We start from the raw sequence: 16,169 nt of genomic DNA on the forward strand, positions 1-16,169 counted from the left end.
TTTTTGTAAATTTTTTTTTATGTCAGTATGAGAGAAAAAATAAATTATTTTAAAAAAATATACCTCCTTGGGATGTGTTGTGATGGGAGATGCTGGGGCTGTGCTCACCCTGGCCTGGGTGCAGGCAGCAGGGCCAGGGAAGTGGCTCAGCCCCCACTGGCACCGGGGGAACCCTGTCAGGGCTTTATGTCCCCTTGGGGCTCCCAGGACATGGCTGATACAGGCAGCAGGAATGTGGGCCGGCCAAGAAGGGTCTGTGAGTGGTGGGGTGGTGCAGCTAGGGATGGGACAGCAAAGGGGGGGCTTCTTGCTGGCAGAGGCTGCCCAAGGGGGCTGGAGAGATGCTGATGCCTGGGTCTTCTTGGAGGGGACTTGGGGCTGAGCAAGAGGCAACAGCATACATTGCACCCAGGGACATTACTACTGATACCAGGAAAAATGTTTGCCCATAAGGCACCAAGCAGGAGCAGTCACAAGGACAGGCAATATGAGCAAAAACCCACAGGCATGGTGCCTTGGGAGGGGCCTGGGCAGAGGCTGCCAAAGCCCAAATGAGGGACATGGCTCACTGTCCCCTCCCAGGTGAGAGCTTGGGGCCATGAAATCACCCCGCAACAAGCTAACCCTGAAGCCCACACAGCAGACAGGGCTGGGAGCAACTAATAGGCTGAGCAGACTGGGGGGCAGAGCCAGCACAGCACCCCCCAGCCATGGGGGCTGACAACGATGCCAGGGATGGCCATAGGGCAGGGGATACCCTTAGAGCGGGAACACCCATACATAAGGGATGCCCACGGGGCAGGGGATGTCACTTGGGAGGGCATGTCCATGGGGCAGAGAATACCTGTAGTGGAGGGATGCCCGCGGTGTGGGGATGCCTTTGGGGCAGGGTTAGCCATGGGGAGGGGATGCTCATGGGACAGGAATGCCCAAGGGGAGGGGATGCTCCTGGGGCCAGGGATACCCATAGGGCACAGATGCCCATAGAGATGGCCTAGACTGGAATAGGGGACATGCTGAGCGTGACCACTGCCTGCCCTCTGCTGGCAGGAGCACCCTTCTGAGCCTGGAGAGTTTTGGGGTGCTGCAGGGCCCCAATCTCTTGGGTCAGGAACCAGCCTCTAACACCAATGCCTTGGCTGGGGAGGGTACCCCATCCTGCATGCACCATGGCTGGGCTGCACATGGTCCTCTGTGGGGCCTGGCTGTAGCTCTGGGGCCACGTGGGGAACCCGGGGGGGGGGGGGGGGGGGGGGGCACAAGGAGATGCCGACCATGGCAGCGATGAAAGGGCTGCCCACCTCACTAATCCTGCTCCATCCAGGGCAAGCCCCAGCTGACAGCACCTTCCTCCCACCAGCACCTCTGGACTGCCCAGTCCCCCCAGCAAGGTGCTGGGCAGGGGAGGAGTGTGCTGCAGGAAAGCTCTTGCCCATGCAGCTACCAGGAGTCTCTGCTGGGGGGGATGGCCCCTGGAAAAGGGCACAGGTTAGGGCCAAACCCAGTCCCTGGTGCTGTCTGCTCTCCCGGGGCTGCTGGGTTCATGGGGGTAGGGGGCCTAGCCAAGCTCCCTGGCTGCTGTAGGTGCTGAGCTGGGGGATACCCTCAGCCCCCCAAGCAGGTTTACACAGCTCCAGTGCAGGGCAGATGCTCTCAGTGCTCCCCACTAGGAGCCATGTCCCAGAGATGGCAGGGAAAAAAGACAAGGGTTTCCAGCCCTCGTGATGGATTTAATTAGCATTTGCAATTAAGAGAGGTGGCAGGGAAGGCTTTAGGCTGCTGGGAGCTGGGACACCACACCCTACCATCCCATGCCCTGCTTGCCCCAGCCTCCACAGCACACAGAGACACTTGTTGAATGGTCACAGCCCCAAACTGGCAGGGAAGAAGAAATCCACCCACTACCAGAGCTGGGGAAGGCTTTTGGGAGAGTCCTGGAGAGCTCCTAGCACGGGTGCAGAACCTTCCCAGGTGGTCTCTCTGAGGATTGCACTGATGAACAGGTAGGACACGATGAAAGCAAAGCCAGCATCTGCATCTACCCTGCTGGGAGGAGCACAGAGCAGCAGGGAAGCAGCTCTGGAGTAAAGGTTTCCAGGTGCCAGTTATCCCAAAAAAGACTGGGGTGGGGCAGGGGAAGTGCCAGCCCTCCCTGCTTGGCTCTCCTGGCCTCTGGAAGTCTGCCTACAAGAGGGACAGGCCATCTTCAACACCACTGCCATAGGAGGAAACAATAGCCAGCATTTTCTCTGCAGCGCAGAACAGAGGTGGCATAAGGACAGGGCACAAGTGGCGCTGGCAGGCAAATGGCTCTGAAGTAGGACAGAGCACCTGAACAGGGGCTACCTATCCTCCCCAGGGGCTTACATGCCCTCCTACCACAGCAGGAAGTTGTGCTATTTAAACACAGTGTTCTCAATTTCAGTGTTTTTCTCCCCATTACTACACACAAACCCCCCTCTCATGGATAGTCCCATCCTTCTGCCATTTTGAGATGAGACTCGCCTCACTTGTCTCCCCTCTCCCCTTAAATCTAGCCAGGTTGATGAAGCCCTCCCTCAATCTGCCAGGCTTTGGGGCTGAAACTCCCACCACCCAGGCCTCCACACAACTCCTGCCGCAGGGGAGGTTGCCCTCTCCAGCATGGCTCAGCCCCAAAGGCATCCTTCTGCCACACAATCTACATTTAAGCCCCTCTGCAGAAATCCTGTTCCTGCATCCCCCCCCCCAAAGCCAATAGCACATGGCCACTCTGTGCATCCTATAGCCATTGCCTCAAACAGGCTCTCCCCTTCAGTTCGGGGCTGGGCTGTATCCAGCCTGCCACACCACTCCTGTGTACATCTTGGGACCAGACCCAGGGCTTCTCTCATATAAAACACCGAGGTACAGCAGCAGCAGATTTTTCAGTTCAGAGAAGGGAAAATAAACCAAGGAGCAACCTGTAAGTGGAAAGGAAGGATAAGAACCATGATCAGAACCTGACTACTCGGTATGAGGCACAACAAGGGGCAGGCTGGCACCAGAACCGTGCCTGTCATGAGAAACCCAAAGGAATGCATGAAACCTTGCAGGGGAAGGGGGAAATCTCTCCACAGAGCCTGATGAACAGTGCTGCCACAGCATCAGAAGAGGAAACTCCCCTCTTCTCTAATCATAGTGGGATCACACTGCACCACAAATTCCAGAAACAGCCCAAGAGCCCCCTTGTGCCTGCCTTCAGGCAGGGCAGATGAAACAGGGACTGCTGAAGAAGTCCTTTGCTGCAGAGGAGCTGCATTGGGTTTGCGTGGCAAGGTTTTGGTAGCTGGGGGGGCTACAGGGGTGGCTTCTGTGAGAAGCTGCTAAAAGCTACGTCCAACAGAGCCAATGCCAGCTGGCTCCAAGACAGACCCCACCGCTGGCCAAGGCCAAGCCAATCAGCAACAGTGGTAGCACTTCTGTGATAACATATTTAAGAAGGGGAAAAAGTTACTGTGGGACAGCAATTTTAGCCAGACAGAGGAGTGAAAATATGTGAGAGAACCACCTCTGCAGACACCAAGGTCAGTGAAGAAAGAGGGGGAGGAGGTGCTCCAGGCGCTGGAGCAGAGATTCCCCTGCAGCCCATGGTGAAGACCATGGTGAGGCAGGCTGTCCCCCTGCAGCCCATGGAGGTCCACGGTGGAGCAGATATCCACCTGCAGCCCGTGGAGGACCCCACGCTGGAGCAGGTGGATGCCCAAAGAAGGCTGTGACCCTGTGGGAAGCCCATGTTGGAGCAGGCTCTTGGCAGGACCTGCGGACCCATGGAGAGAGGAGCCCACGCTGGAGCAGGTTTTCTGGCAGGACTTGTAACCCCGTGGGGGACCCACGCTGGAGCAGTGTGCTCCTGAAGGACTGCACACCGTGGAAAGGACCCATGCTGGAGCAGTTTGTGAAGAACTGCAGCCCGTGGGAAGGACCCATGTTGGAGAAGTTCGTGGAGGGCTGTCTCCCATGGGAGGGACCCCACGCTGGAGCAGGGGAAGAGTGAAGAGTCCTCCCCCTGAGGTAGAAGGAGTAGCAGAGACGACATGTGATGAACTGACCATAACCCCCATTCCCCATCCCCCTGCACCACTTGGGGGGAAAAGGTAGAGAATTTGGGAGTGAAACTGTGCCCAGGAAGAAGGGAGAGGTGGGGGGAAGGTGTTTTAAGATTTGGTTTTATTTCTCATTACCCTACTCTGGTTTGATGGGTAATAAATTAAGTTAATTTTCCCCAAGTCAAGTCTGTTTTGCCCATGACAGTAACTGGTGAGTGATCTATCCTTGTCCTTATCTTGACCCACGAGCCTTTTGTTATATTTTCTCTCCCCTGTCCAGTTGAGGAGGGGGAGTGATAGACTGGCTGCACAGTGCTTTGTTGCTGTCTGGGGTTAAACCACAACAGGAGCCAAAGCAGCAGGAGACCCGACAGCTCAGGGCCAGCATCAGAGAAGTAAGAGATACCTGCTACCAGGCTCTCTTTGTGCTTCCTGCCAAATTAGGGTAGGGGGGAGAGACTGCCAAACCAATTTCTTCTGTTAACTGTGGCTAAGAGGCATAAGAATGAAGAGCAACCTCAAACACACCAGGGAAGCACGCATACAGATGGGTTCCACCAGACTGAGGAATGCTCAGCACATAAGAGACGGGGTTTACAGAGACAGCACAAGCTACACTGCACCAGTCCCACACAAAGGAATTGCCAGGGCCTAGCTAGAGTTTTGTGGGATTTTTATTTTTTTTTTTTTTGTGGGATTTTTTTTTTCTTTATACAGGCTAGCATTGTACTCTTTGCTAAAGCTGCTGATTCTGCCACAGAAACTAGAACAGAAATTTCTCAGAAATTAAGTCATTTCCCCTCCTTGTTAATTCACTGTCTGCCTCCCAACTGAACACCGGTCTAGATTTGTGTTTGCAGAAAACATTCCCTGTACAGAAGTCTAACGTGCAGCTACACTGTTCTGACTGAGGAATGAAGAAGCCAAGAGTCCATTAAACATTGGATTTTTTTCCTGTACAACATGGCCTGATGTAGTTTGGTCCACAGAGGACAGCGAGTTAACCATAGAGATCATCGTCATTGTCTTCACTGTACACGTTGCCCCCGCTGCCGCCTCCTGTGCCTTGGCTCGGACCAGCACCGCCCTGGTTACCTGATGGGAACCTGCATGCAGTGGTGCAGAAGGGGAGAGAAGAAATGCTGTTCAAAAGCCTCCTTGCAGCTCAGCATGATACCCTCCCTCCATGCCAAACACCCTGGTGCCAAGTAGGACAGGCAGGAGAAATGGGATGAAGCCTTACAGCAGGTCACGCAGAAGGCTTATACAGCTGCTGGACGTCGCTTGTGTTAAAGGAAAAAAGGGTTGATGGACTGCAGGAGCACTAACAGAGCAGCTACAACCAACCTGCAGCACAGCCTGCACCTGCCACGTGCTCAGCTGGCTGCTGTACATGCTGGGGAGAATGGGAAAACGCAGTGGAAGAGGGAATTTGTTACCTAGAATCCAGCAGAAAGCTGCCTCAGTGCTCTGTTCTGGGGCTGGCTGAGCCACGCTGCCCTCCCCCCCACTCCCCCACGGTTACCTGAAGCTGCCAAAGCCACGGCTCTGCTGTAGAGTCTGTGCAAACATCTCGTATTTCCTGATGTCATTGTCACTGACAGAGCGTCGAGCAAAGCGCATGGCCTCCTCAAAGTGATCCCTGCGTATCTCAGGAACTGGATCATCCTCCTCCACTTCCTGCAGTGGGACAGAGGGCCCAGGTGAGCTGCGTGCCTGAGCTCCACAGCCCGACAGCCACCCACAGCCTCCCTCTAGGCCAGGATGCTCCAATATCCACGGAAGTAGGGGCTGGAGAGGGACACTGTGGCAGACTGAGTCACGGCTGCAGCAGGGGCCTTCTGAGCAATGCTGACAATGAGGCACCCCAGGAGGGCCTCACCCTCCCACAAGATGAGAACAAAGTGCTCCGGCTCCACACTCTGTGCTGAGAGCCCACTCATCCCCATCTGAGGATTATGGAGAGGAATACATCCCGCGTCACCCACAGGCAGAGGTGGGCTGCCTGTCTCATGAGCAGGGAAAGCTCAGTGCCCCACTCACCATGGCGGAAGGATTGGTCTGCCTCTCACGTTCTCGCCTGATCTCACTCTCAATGGACTCACGGATGGCCAGTTTGCAGGCACGCTGGCAAATTTCTGTCAGGTCAGCCCCCGAAAAGCCATTGGTCATCTTAGCTAGGAAATCCAAGTCGACATCCTAGTGGGGAAAAAAAACCGAAAACAAAAACCAAACAAAAAAACCCAAACCACCAAACCAAGAGAGGCCTGTCTTTTACACCTCACACCCTCAGGTGACAAAGAGGTGTCTTTAGATCCCATGGTATCAAGGTGCTGCTTTAATTTTACTCAATTTTGAAAAGATGAGCTGTTAAGGTTCTTGTTTTTGGGAAAAGTTAACCACATACAAAGGCAGGACACACTCCCCACGCACACAGCAAGACCCTACGAAGCAGCTGTAAATGATAGAATAGTTTAGGTTGGAAGGGACCTTAAAGATCATCTAGTTCCAACCCCCCCTGCCATGGGCAGGGACACCTTCCACTAGACCAGGTTGCTCAAAGCCCCATCCAACCTGGCCTTGAACACTTCCAGGGAGGGGGCATCCACAACTTCTCTGGGCAACCTATTCCAGTGTTTCACCACCCTCACAGTAAAGAATTTATTCCTAATATCTAATCTAAATCTACCCTCTTTCAGTTTAAAACCGTTACTCCTCGTCCTATCACTACACTCCCTGAGAAAGAGTTCCTCCCCATCTTTCCTGTAGGCCCCCCCTTTAAGTACTGGAAGGCCACTATAAGGTTTCCCCGGAACCTTCTCTTCTCTAGACTAAACAACCCCAACTCTCTCAGCCTGTCCTCATACAGGAGGTGCTCCAGCCCCCTGGTCATCTTCATGGCCCTCCTCTGGACCCACTCCAACAGGTCCGTGTCTTTCTTATGCTGGGGGCCCCAGAGCTGAACACAGTACTCCAGGTGGGGTCTCACAAGAGCAGAGTAGAGGGGGAAAATGCCTCTGCACTGTTCACCCTCAAGAAGAAGCAGGTTGACTTGTGGATTTACGATATGATTTACTCAGGTCTCAGCATTAGGAGTCAAATGAAACACTGTCAGACTGGAAATGGAGATGGGGCACAGGCGGACCAAGATGACCAACCTCCTCCTCCTTCCCCTCAACTGAGGGAGTAGTACTGCAACCTCTTTTGAAGCTTTCCTTCCCAACAGCACCTAGAAAGGTAAGCTAGACATAAAATAGCTTGAGCTCTCACTTGACATCTGCTTTTCTCTGATTAACTATCAGTTGCATTATTGCCTGCTCCCCAGGCAAGGGACATAGCTCTTGCCTATCAGAGTTCAGCAACAATTAACTGCAATGGTTCCTCTTCAATTTCCATTTCCCACCCCTGTTTTCTACATTTACTTTTCTTTCAGAGTACAAGAATCTTTTCCATCTTTCCATAACAGGCTTTCTTGTTCCCACACTGTGGGCAGAACTCTACTACGTGATAAAGACCCGCTGTGCTTACACACTAACACCTAGCTTCATTGATACTTAGTCTCAGAGCTCAAGCCTCCCCCTACCTCTTCATTTCCATCCTTCAGAGACTGGAGGTTTCCCAGCTCTGTATCATGTGGAGCAGTCACCAGCCCTCTGCTCTATCCCCAGCTTGTGAGGAGCACGTGCAGCACACAGCAAACCCAAGTCAGACACAGTTAGGGCGCAGATCCTACCTTGGCAACTGGTGATTTCCTCAGGTTGGCCTTAAGAATAGCAACCCGGGACTTCTCATCAGGCAGGGGGATGTAGATGAGTTGATCCAGGCGGCCGGGACGCAAGATGGCTGGGTCAATGATGTCTGGCCTGTTGGTGGCACCGATGATGAAGACGTTTTTCTTGGTGGACATGCCGTCCATCTCTGTCAGGATCTGGTTGATGACACGGTCTGCAGCACCACCACCATCTCCGATATTCCCACCTCGAGCCTTTGCAATGGAGTCCAGCTCATCAAAGAAGAGCACACAAGGGGCTGCTTGGCGGGCCTGCAAAAAGCAAACGGGAACAATTACTCCATGTTAATACCACCAGGCGAGGAGCATGCTGATTTTACACTAAGCCTACCCTACAATTAAAGCAGCTCAGAGGAGTACCAGAGCACTGCTGCTGCAAGGAGAGCTTGGAGGAGCTGCTCCAGAACAGTCTCCTGCCACACAAACCCTCAATTAAATTCTCCTGAACAACAAGCTGTATTTCCCCAAAGCTAGGAGCATTGTGAACCAAGCAGAAGGGTGGTAACTCCAATGCCTAGAGGGAAAGCTAGAGCCAATTTGCCTGGACCAGAACTCTCCCTGCAAGATCTGGGGACGTCAATTGGTTATTTAGGCACTCAAGCATCAGTAAGCAAGATATATCAAATGGAAGGGGGAAATCCAATTGCTGTCTTCAGCTACCTAATGGGTAGTTATAGGGAAAAGGGAGCCAGATCCTTCTTTGAGATGCACAGTGAAAGGCTGAAAGACCACAGGCACAAATGGCTGCAAAGAAAATTCCAGTTTGAAATAAGGAAAAAAAAAAAAAAAAAAATTCTTCACAATGAGAGCGCTCAAACACTAGCACAAGGCCCAGAGAGGTCAGGGATTCTCCATCCTTAGCACACGTTCAGAACACGAGGCTCTGAGCAACCTGATTGAATTTCCAAGTTATCTCCCTGTTCTGGACAAACAACTGGACTAGATGGCCTCTGAGGTTCCCTCTCAACCTAAAATTTTTCTCTCTCGCTCTCCTTCCAACTTTGCTCTTTCAGCACCTTCCCTGACCACAGGAGTGAGGATTCCCAAGATAATCCATGCAGATACCTCCTGGGACAGGAGATCACACTATCTATGGGGGAACTGTGTTAAAGGATTTTCAGTTATGGGTTTCTCTAGGTTTGCTTTATTAACAACTCAGAGTTGGGCCACCACTGCAGTGAATGGCAAGCTTCCAAAAATTTCTCAGTCTTATATACCTTTTTACCACCCATTATCCCAGTCCAAAGTCTTTGTAATTTTCCAGTTGATCTCGGTTCCCATGTCGTTATCATTCATCATCTTATCTCATCAATTCTCGTGTTCCGGTTCTTCTGAAGCTAGTGGTCGTAGGCAGAAGGTCTTCGGTCACCACAATCACTTATCAAAGATCACCTTTGAATTTCTGAAAATCACTCAGGCTACTCTATTAATTTATCTTGCTCTAAAGTTAATCACTTACTCCCATGTCTTAGGTCCGAGATGTATGATCCTTCTTCTGTTGATTCAGCTTGACTGGGCTTTTAGCCAGCCATGGTGGGGGCTACACGTAGGACAACTAAGCAGCTTATGCATATTGTTTTATAAGCACCTGCATTCTATTAATCACATCTAAAGCAATCTCTAATCATTAGTTATATGTCTGATACGAACAGTCTTAGAAACAATGAGGTTTAAGGCCTAGTTCCCTTTACAAACTGGGCAGTAGGAGTGAGCTCCTTTCTAAGCCATATATATTGCAGGACAAGAATAGAATAGAATAGAATATTTCAGTTGGAAGGGACCTACAATGATCATCTAGTCCAACTGCAGAAGAAGAAGAACCTGTAGCATGTTTTTGTAGAAGGTGATGGCTAATGAGGTGTCAAAATAAGTTTTCAGGGATGCAGAGAATATCTATGCCATCCTAATGCCAGCCTCACTGCTAAGACACTGGGGCATTTGTCATCCTGTAACAACAGATACAAATTGCAGCAGGAGAAAACCATTTAAATAGCTATGCTGCCAAAGAGAATTAATTCCCTAACATCAGGAAAGCAGCATCTGCTCTCAGCGCAAGTGGGGAAAACACAACACACACAAACAAGAACCAGGCCAGTAAGACAGGTGCAGTGGAGACAACGTTTTGTGGGTATCTCAGCACAAACATAGCACAAGGAGTAGAAGATACACACCTTGTCAAAGATCTCGCGCACGTTGGCTTCAGACTCGCCAAACCACATGGTGAGCAATTCTGGCCCCTTGATGGAAATGAAGTTTGCCTGGCATTCATTGGCAATGGCTTTGGCTAGAAGTGTCTTACCACAACCGGGTGGCCCATAGAACAGAACCCCTTTTGATGGGGTCATGCCAAATTTGAGGAACTTGTCTGGGTGCTCCACAGGATACTGAAGGAGAACAAAACAAACAAACAAAACCCCCTTGTGATGAGCCAGAACAGGTCTGTACTTTAGAATCACAGAATGGTTTGGGTTGGAAGGGACCTTCAAAGATCATCTTAGTCCAACCTCCCTGCCATGGGCAGGGACATCTTTCACTAGATAGTTTTGTTTCTGCTCCTACCAGAAACACTACCTGAGATTTCTGGTGGGTTAAACACAAGATTCTGCCTGCTTGGTGCCACTGGAGTTTTTAAACGGGCACTGGTTTGAAAAGCACCACAGCTAAATTGTAAAGCTGCCTTAAACAGTCTATTTCCACCTATGAACTAAGTACCAGTTCAGGTAGTTTTCCAGCACACTTAACCCCAGCTTCACTCTGCCCTGCAGAAGCAAAAGGGAACAGCTCATTATCTAACCTATTTGCTCTGTCCTCCAGAGACAGGCAAGATGTCTGATGTGAGCATTTATCCTCCGCAACAAGGTCAGAGATAGGCGATGATTTTAACGCCAGAAAATTAGACTAAAAAGTAGATTCTTTTATTCACAGACAGGCTGTTTCTACAGTGCCAACTGAAAGCAGGGACATATCAAACCCAAACCACTCCAACGCAAGCAGGCACCAGAAGTTTCCACAGACCATTCATGACTGTTCCAGCCTCTCCTTTCATAGAAGGCTTCACAATTACTTCTCACCTGTCCCTATGCTAACGCTGATGGAAAGCCCTTCAGAGGCTCTCTATAAGAATCTTCATCCACTTTCTGGCATATAAAGCCACCATGTAACAGGAATCTCAGCATTGGTCCTGCTGCTGGTCTCCATTTAAGAGAAGCAGAACTGCTGCTGTTTCTGCATGTAGCAAAACACCCACCCAAGATGTCACTGTAGACTCAGCTAAGGAAAGCCTGATGCTGCTTCCCACCCAGCACCTTCTTCTCCTTAAGTTCACTAAGATGGAACAGCGTGGCATTTTCAGTCCATTACAACAAAATGCCATAAAACCTCTGCATTTACCCTGTTCACAGCCCAAACAGGAACGTGAAGAGGTTCTGGATTTTATTATTATAATTATTTTTCATGCTGACTAGGCAAAAGTCTGTTGGAAACCCTTACCTGTACAAGTTCCTGGAGTTCTCTCTTTACATCTTCTAGACCACCAATATCTTCCCAGGTAACTTGTGGCACCTCCACCACAGTCTCCCGAAGAGCAGAAGGGTTGCTCTGGCTCAGAGCCCACTATCGTTAGAAGAAACAGCATTATACGAAGTCTAACATGTTACGTTCACACGCTTCAGATAAGCAATTAGACATTGCACCCAAAAGAAAGAGGGGCACTCCTGCATTACCCTGAAGTCATCCATGGTCACAGCCAGCGAGTTCATCACTTCAGCATCAATGGTTTCATCTTCTAGGTCTATGAGATCCATCTTCTTTCTGATAGCCTGAAGAGCAGCTTCTGAGCAAAGAGCAGCCAAGTCAGCACCAACATGGCCATGGGTCTCATTTGCCACCTGAAAGCAGAGCACCAACTATGACTCACAGGGATACAAGCAAGCACTCTGCAAGGGCAATGCATGCTCTGGTCATTCACTCAGAGGTGCAACAAAACTCTGGAAGACAGGAACATCAGTGCTCTGCTGCAAATTCAAGACAAGTGCTATCACATATTTAACAGGCAAAGACACTGCTGTTCCACCTCCTACTTGAGATCAAAGCTGCAACTGGAATTCAGATGGTGTGCAGAAAGATAACCCTGAGGACTGCAGTTCTTCATTCAGGACAGAGATTACAGTAACCATCCAGTATCACCACAATGTTCACCCAGCTCTGAGAGTGCTGTTTCAGGCTTGCTTTATTTTTAAAGAGAATGCCACAGCAAACAAACCCAGGAGGACAGTGGCAAGGCACTTCCAGATTGGACTGATATATGTTTGTTTCACTTAGCCATGCCATTCTTCACTAGCGAGTGAGGATTTTTGGTCACTGATAAACTAGTTAGAAGGAAGCCCAGAGATCACACATTCGACCAGTTTCACACTGTCCTAAACAAGTGGAGACAAGCTCTCCTAATAGCACGCTACTCACCTGTTCCAGATCCACATCATCAGCCAGTTTCATATTTTTTGTGTGGATCTGCAGGATCTCCAGGCGCCCGGTGGCATCTGGGATACCGATATCTACCTCTCTGTCAAAACGACCTGGGGATTACAAAACCTATGTTGAGCTGTTGATTCTGCAAACTAAAGGAGCTGCAGTTGCTGCCTTCCTCTGACAGAGGAACATGATGACGAGTCACAAACGCATACAATTTCAGAAAATGCCAGAGCTTTGGGTTTCTCTGCAGCATCTATCAGCACAGTAGCAGAGTCAGATCAGAGAAGGAAGAAAAGCTTTAGCCATTTAGGGAAAGTGAGACTACTGTATTAACTAGAGTTCAAGATTATATAAACACAGAGGATTTCTGTTTTTTTCTGAGCCTCATTTATAGGAAAATATGCTTCCCCTAACCAACACACCATGAGACATTTTTGTTTATTCCTACCTTTGTGTCCTCAGCACAGGAGTCCACAAATACTGGGAGATTTAATTTTTCAGAACTTTCATAGCAGTACCCAAGTGGTGAAAAACATGAACTGCCCCAATATCTGGGGAGGCAGGAAACCTATGTATTACTGCAATATTAACTAAGGTACATACACCTATCATTTTCCTCTAGCCATAGCTGTGCATTCAAATGCCTCACTACACATTTAAGAGGCCGTTTTTTCCTGCAAACTTGACTTTACCAACTGGTCATACAACAGACATTCATTCACACTGCAAAGTTTCGAAAACCTGAATCTCAGAAACTACCAGACTTCTCATCAATAAAAGAGAAATTGGACACAATTCAGAGCCTTCTGCAACCTGAGGCATGAACTACCCCTTAAGCGTTTAGTCCTGAAATAGCCTCACCTAATTGATGAGGTGAAAAAGCACGCTACCCTTTAAGTATTTTGTTATTTCTACAAGTTCTAACCTAATAAAGCACAGAAAATTATACCAAAGGCTGGAAGCCTAGAAATGAATTTCAAACAAGTAGCTGGAGACAAGTCAATAGTTTATGTAACACACAGAAGATGTTTAATATTAATTTCTGCTCAATCTTTCCAAGGCCCCTGAAGCATAGCCCATAACAAAGTATCTGATACACACACACACACACACACAAGATGGCAAGCATGGTTACCAAATCGCCTGAGTGCTGGGTCAATGCTGTTAGGTCTGTTGGTAGCTGCCATAACAATCACGTGTGCCCTCTGTTTCAGTCCATCCATAAGAGTCAACAGCTGAGACACTATGCGACGTTCCACCTCTCCATGTGTCTATGGAGAGAGAAAGTAACGATTAGACCAAAAGCTCTAAAACACAGCACAGGAGCTAGTACTGCACCAGAGCAGACAGATACAACAGACGTGAGCTGTTAAGAAACATTGTGAACTATATCAGATTCTTCCAATATCCAACTTCTGACGTCCAACTGAATTCAGGCGTTAAGTTAAATACTGCTTTACCCTGTAGTCAAATGCAGAGATTCACACCAGCTGCTACCAAAAAAGATGTACTCCTTTATCTTCTACAGGCTTTCTTTACCTTCTCTCTCTTAGGAGCAATGGCATCCAGTTCATCAATGAAGATGATGGCAGGAGCGTTCTTCTCTGCTTCTTCAAAGGCTTTCCTCAGGTTGCTCTCAGACTCACCAGCCAGCTTGCTCATGATCTCAGGACCTGAAAAAATAACGGCACTGTGGCACCCAGAAGAGAGGCAGCTAGCCTCAAGGCACGCAGCTGAATTATTTTAGTACAACATTCACATGGGAGTATATATATTTCAAGCCAAAGCAAATACTGTCAACCAAGTTCACTAAATTTGCAGCTGAACAGGCAAGAACAGCATGCAGAATTACTTTCTATCATTATTCTGGTGTTTTCAGTTTATTCTAACAGAATGCAGCACTAGTCAATGAGCTACCTTTAGCTACCTCTTTCCTTACACTATTTCACACTTGGTGAGCTTCTCTGTAATGTGCCACCACACACAGTTAATGCCAGTCCTAGCTTGCAAGAGAAGCAATCAAATTATATGGTGATGAATTATCAGGGTAGGGAAGGAAAAAGCTGTAAGATATTGAAGCTGTCTCTAGCTTGCATTACACAGGTATACATTTACCTCTGTAAGATCCTATAAATTAGTTCAAAAAAAACAAACAAAAAACCACAAGAAAACCAACACCCCAAAGTTCCAAAAGCCCCAAAACCCATCTCCTCTCAAAGAATAAATAAAAAATTAAAAAAAAAAAAGTGTAAGCACATCAATCCCAGAAGGAAGGGCAGCATTCCCCCAAGATCTGCAGTTGCTGAACACTAGTGCAGGCTCACAGATTTTTTTCTGTTTTTACAGATTTTTCCATCATGCTGATGGGAGCGGTAATAAAGAGAAAAGTATGCTTCTAAGAGATCCAAGAAAAAGAAACCTGACCCTCAGGAGTGCAAAGCTGCTAGCTGACTGAAGTGTGCCAGCTGGTGCAGGCAGGTACTAAGAGTGTTTCATTACAAGTAACTCACCAATTCATACCAGCTCCATCTACAACACTGCCTGCAGCTCCATGCTTGGGACTAGCAGACAGAGAACACATCACTAATTCTGACAATGTTATTTTTATTACGCAATAGAAGGACAAGTATCTAAAGAAACATCTGGCTCATTAGCACGCAGTGACACCTTCCACACACTTAGAAAGTATATGACAAGGGTGACATATGGTTAAAAACAGTCCATTTACATCTGATATCTTGAGATACAAAGCAAGTCACTTCCCTACCACTGCTCACTGCTATGCTGTGCTATACACTCCTTTGCTTTCATTTTCATGGGTCTAAGTGATTGAAATCAGAAAAGAAAAGCAGCACTCCTTAAGTACAAATTGTACAGTTATTCCAGCACTGACTGTAAAATGGGACAGAAAAACAGTGAGGAAAATTCAGAATCTGGTCCTTACTGGACATAAACCAGTATCCATCTCAACTGCTACAGGTAAAGAGTGATCAATAGGAGGTTCTGTCACTTGTAGCTAAGTCCCAAGGTACTCATTATAGCTTTCAGGACAGTTCCTCCCAATTAATGTTATGTGAAACAGAACAGGTCTTGTGCTTTACTTGAGGGGAAAAAAGAAATCCACAGCAGATCAGCTTCTTTTCTGAATGGGACACGCTGGCAGCAACAGAAACAAGTGTCCTGCACCCATATACATAGAATAATCTCACCACTCTCAGCTCTGCCCTCACCAACATAAATGAACACTCAGCCAGACAGACTCCAAGTCCCTGCATCGCAAAGCTGTCCTTCCAACCAGCCTGCTACAAAACAATCAAGCTTAAGGGAAGTGCCACTACAGACGCTTCCACACAAACAGCCTCTAAGTGTCCCCAGAGGCACACTTCAAAGAGGTAAGGAAGGATGTCAGGGAGACAATGTAGCTCTATAAGCCCTATTAATACTATTCATTATCATGATATGGATGAATGAGTACACAGCAGATCTGGGGCCAAAGCAGCCACAAAACTTACCATTGATCAGGAAGAAGAAAGCCCCTGTTTCATTGGCCACCGCTCGGGCAATCAGTGTTTTACCAGTGCCAGGAGGACCATACAGCAGGATCCCACGTGGAGGCTGAGTACAAAGGCAAGGGACTTAGGTGGTGAGCTAGTATCTGAATGCCTAAGTAGCTTCACAGTGAAGCTGTAAGCATTTGATAAAGCCAGTCTGAAATTGTGATGCAAACTCATGCAACAGCTGCCATCCCAGCATTGCTATCAACACCCTTACTACTTTGCATGACACACAAACAAAAACCTTGCCAGTAACTGACAGTGCTGATTCAAAGCATCCCTCTGCTT

At 48.6% G+C, this 16,169-nt stretch overlaps 1 protein-coding gene across 1 annotated transcript in view; it reads right to left on the reverse strand.

Annotated features, from left to right (window-relative positions):
- Positions 1-4,775: 4,775 nt before the first annotated feature.
- LOC121232869 (transitional endoplasmic reticulum ATPase) overlaps positions 4,776-16,169 on the reverse strand; it is a 28,147-nt gene continuing 16,753 nt past the window's right edge. The window contains exons 7-17 of the mRNA XM_041121356.1: positions 15,840-15,942; positions 13,867-14,000; positions 13,463-13,598; positions 12,319-12,431; positions 11,580-11,744; positions 11,347-11,469; positions 10,029-10,241; positions 7,801-8,109; positions 6,111-6,266; positions 5,593-5,747; positions 4,776-5,173 (exon numbers count right to left, since the gene is read on the reverse strand). Of these exons, the coding sequence (XP_040977290.1) occupies positions 5,068-5,173; positions 5,593-5,747; positions 6,111-6,266; positions 7,801-8,109; positions 10,029-10,241; positions 11,347-11,469; positions 11,580-11,744; positions 12,319-12,431; positions 13,463-13,598; positions 13,867-14,000; positions 15,840-15,942 (1,713 nt within the window). The 3' untranslated portion in view covers positions 4,776-5,067. The remainder of the gene's footprint in view (positions 5,174-5,592; positions 5,748-6,110; positions 6,267-7,800; positions 8,110-10,028; positions 10,242-11,346; positions 11,470-11,579; positions 11,745-12,318; positions 12,432-13,462; positions 13,599-13,866; positions 14,001-15,839; positions 15,943-16,169) is intronic.

Source organism: Aquila chrysaetos (assembly GCF_900496995.4).
Source record: "Aquila chrysaetos chrysaetos chromosome W unlocalized genomic scaffold, bAquChr1.4 W_unloc_1, whole genome shotgun sequence".
Taxonomy (NCBI): domain Eukaryota; kingdom Metazoa; phylum Chordata; class Aves; order Accipitriformes; family Accipitridae; genus Aquila; species Aquila chrysaetos.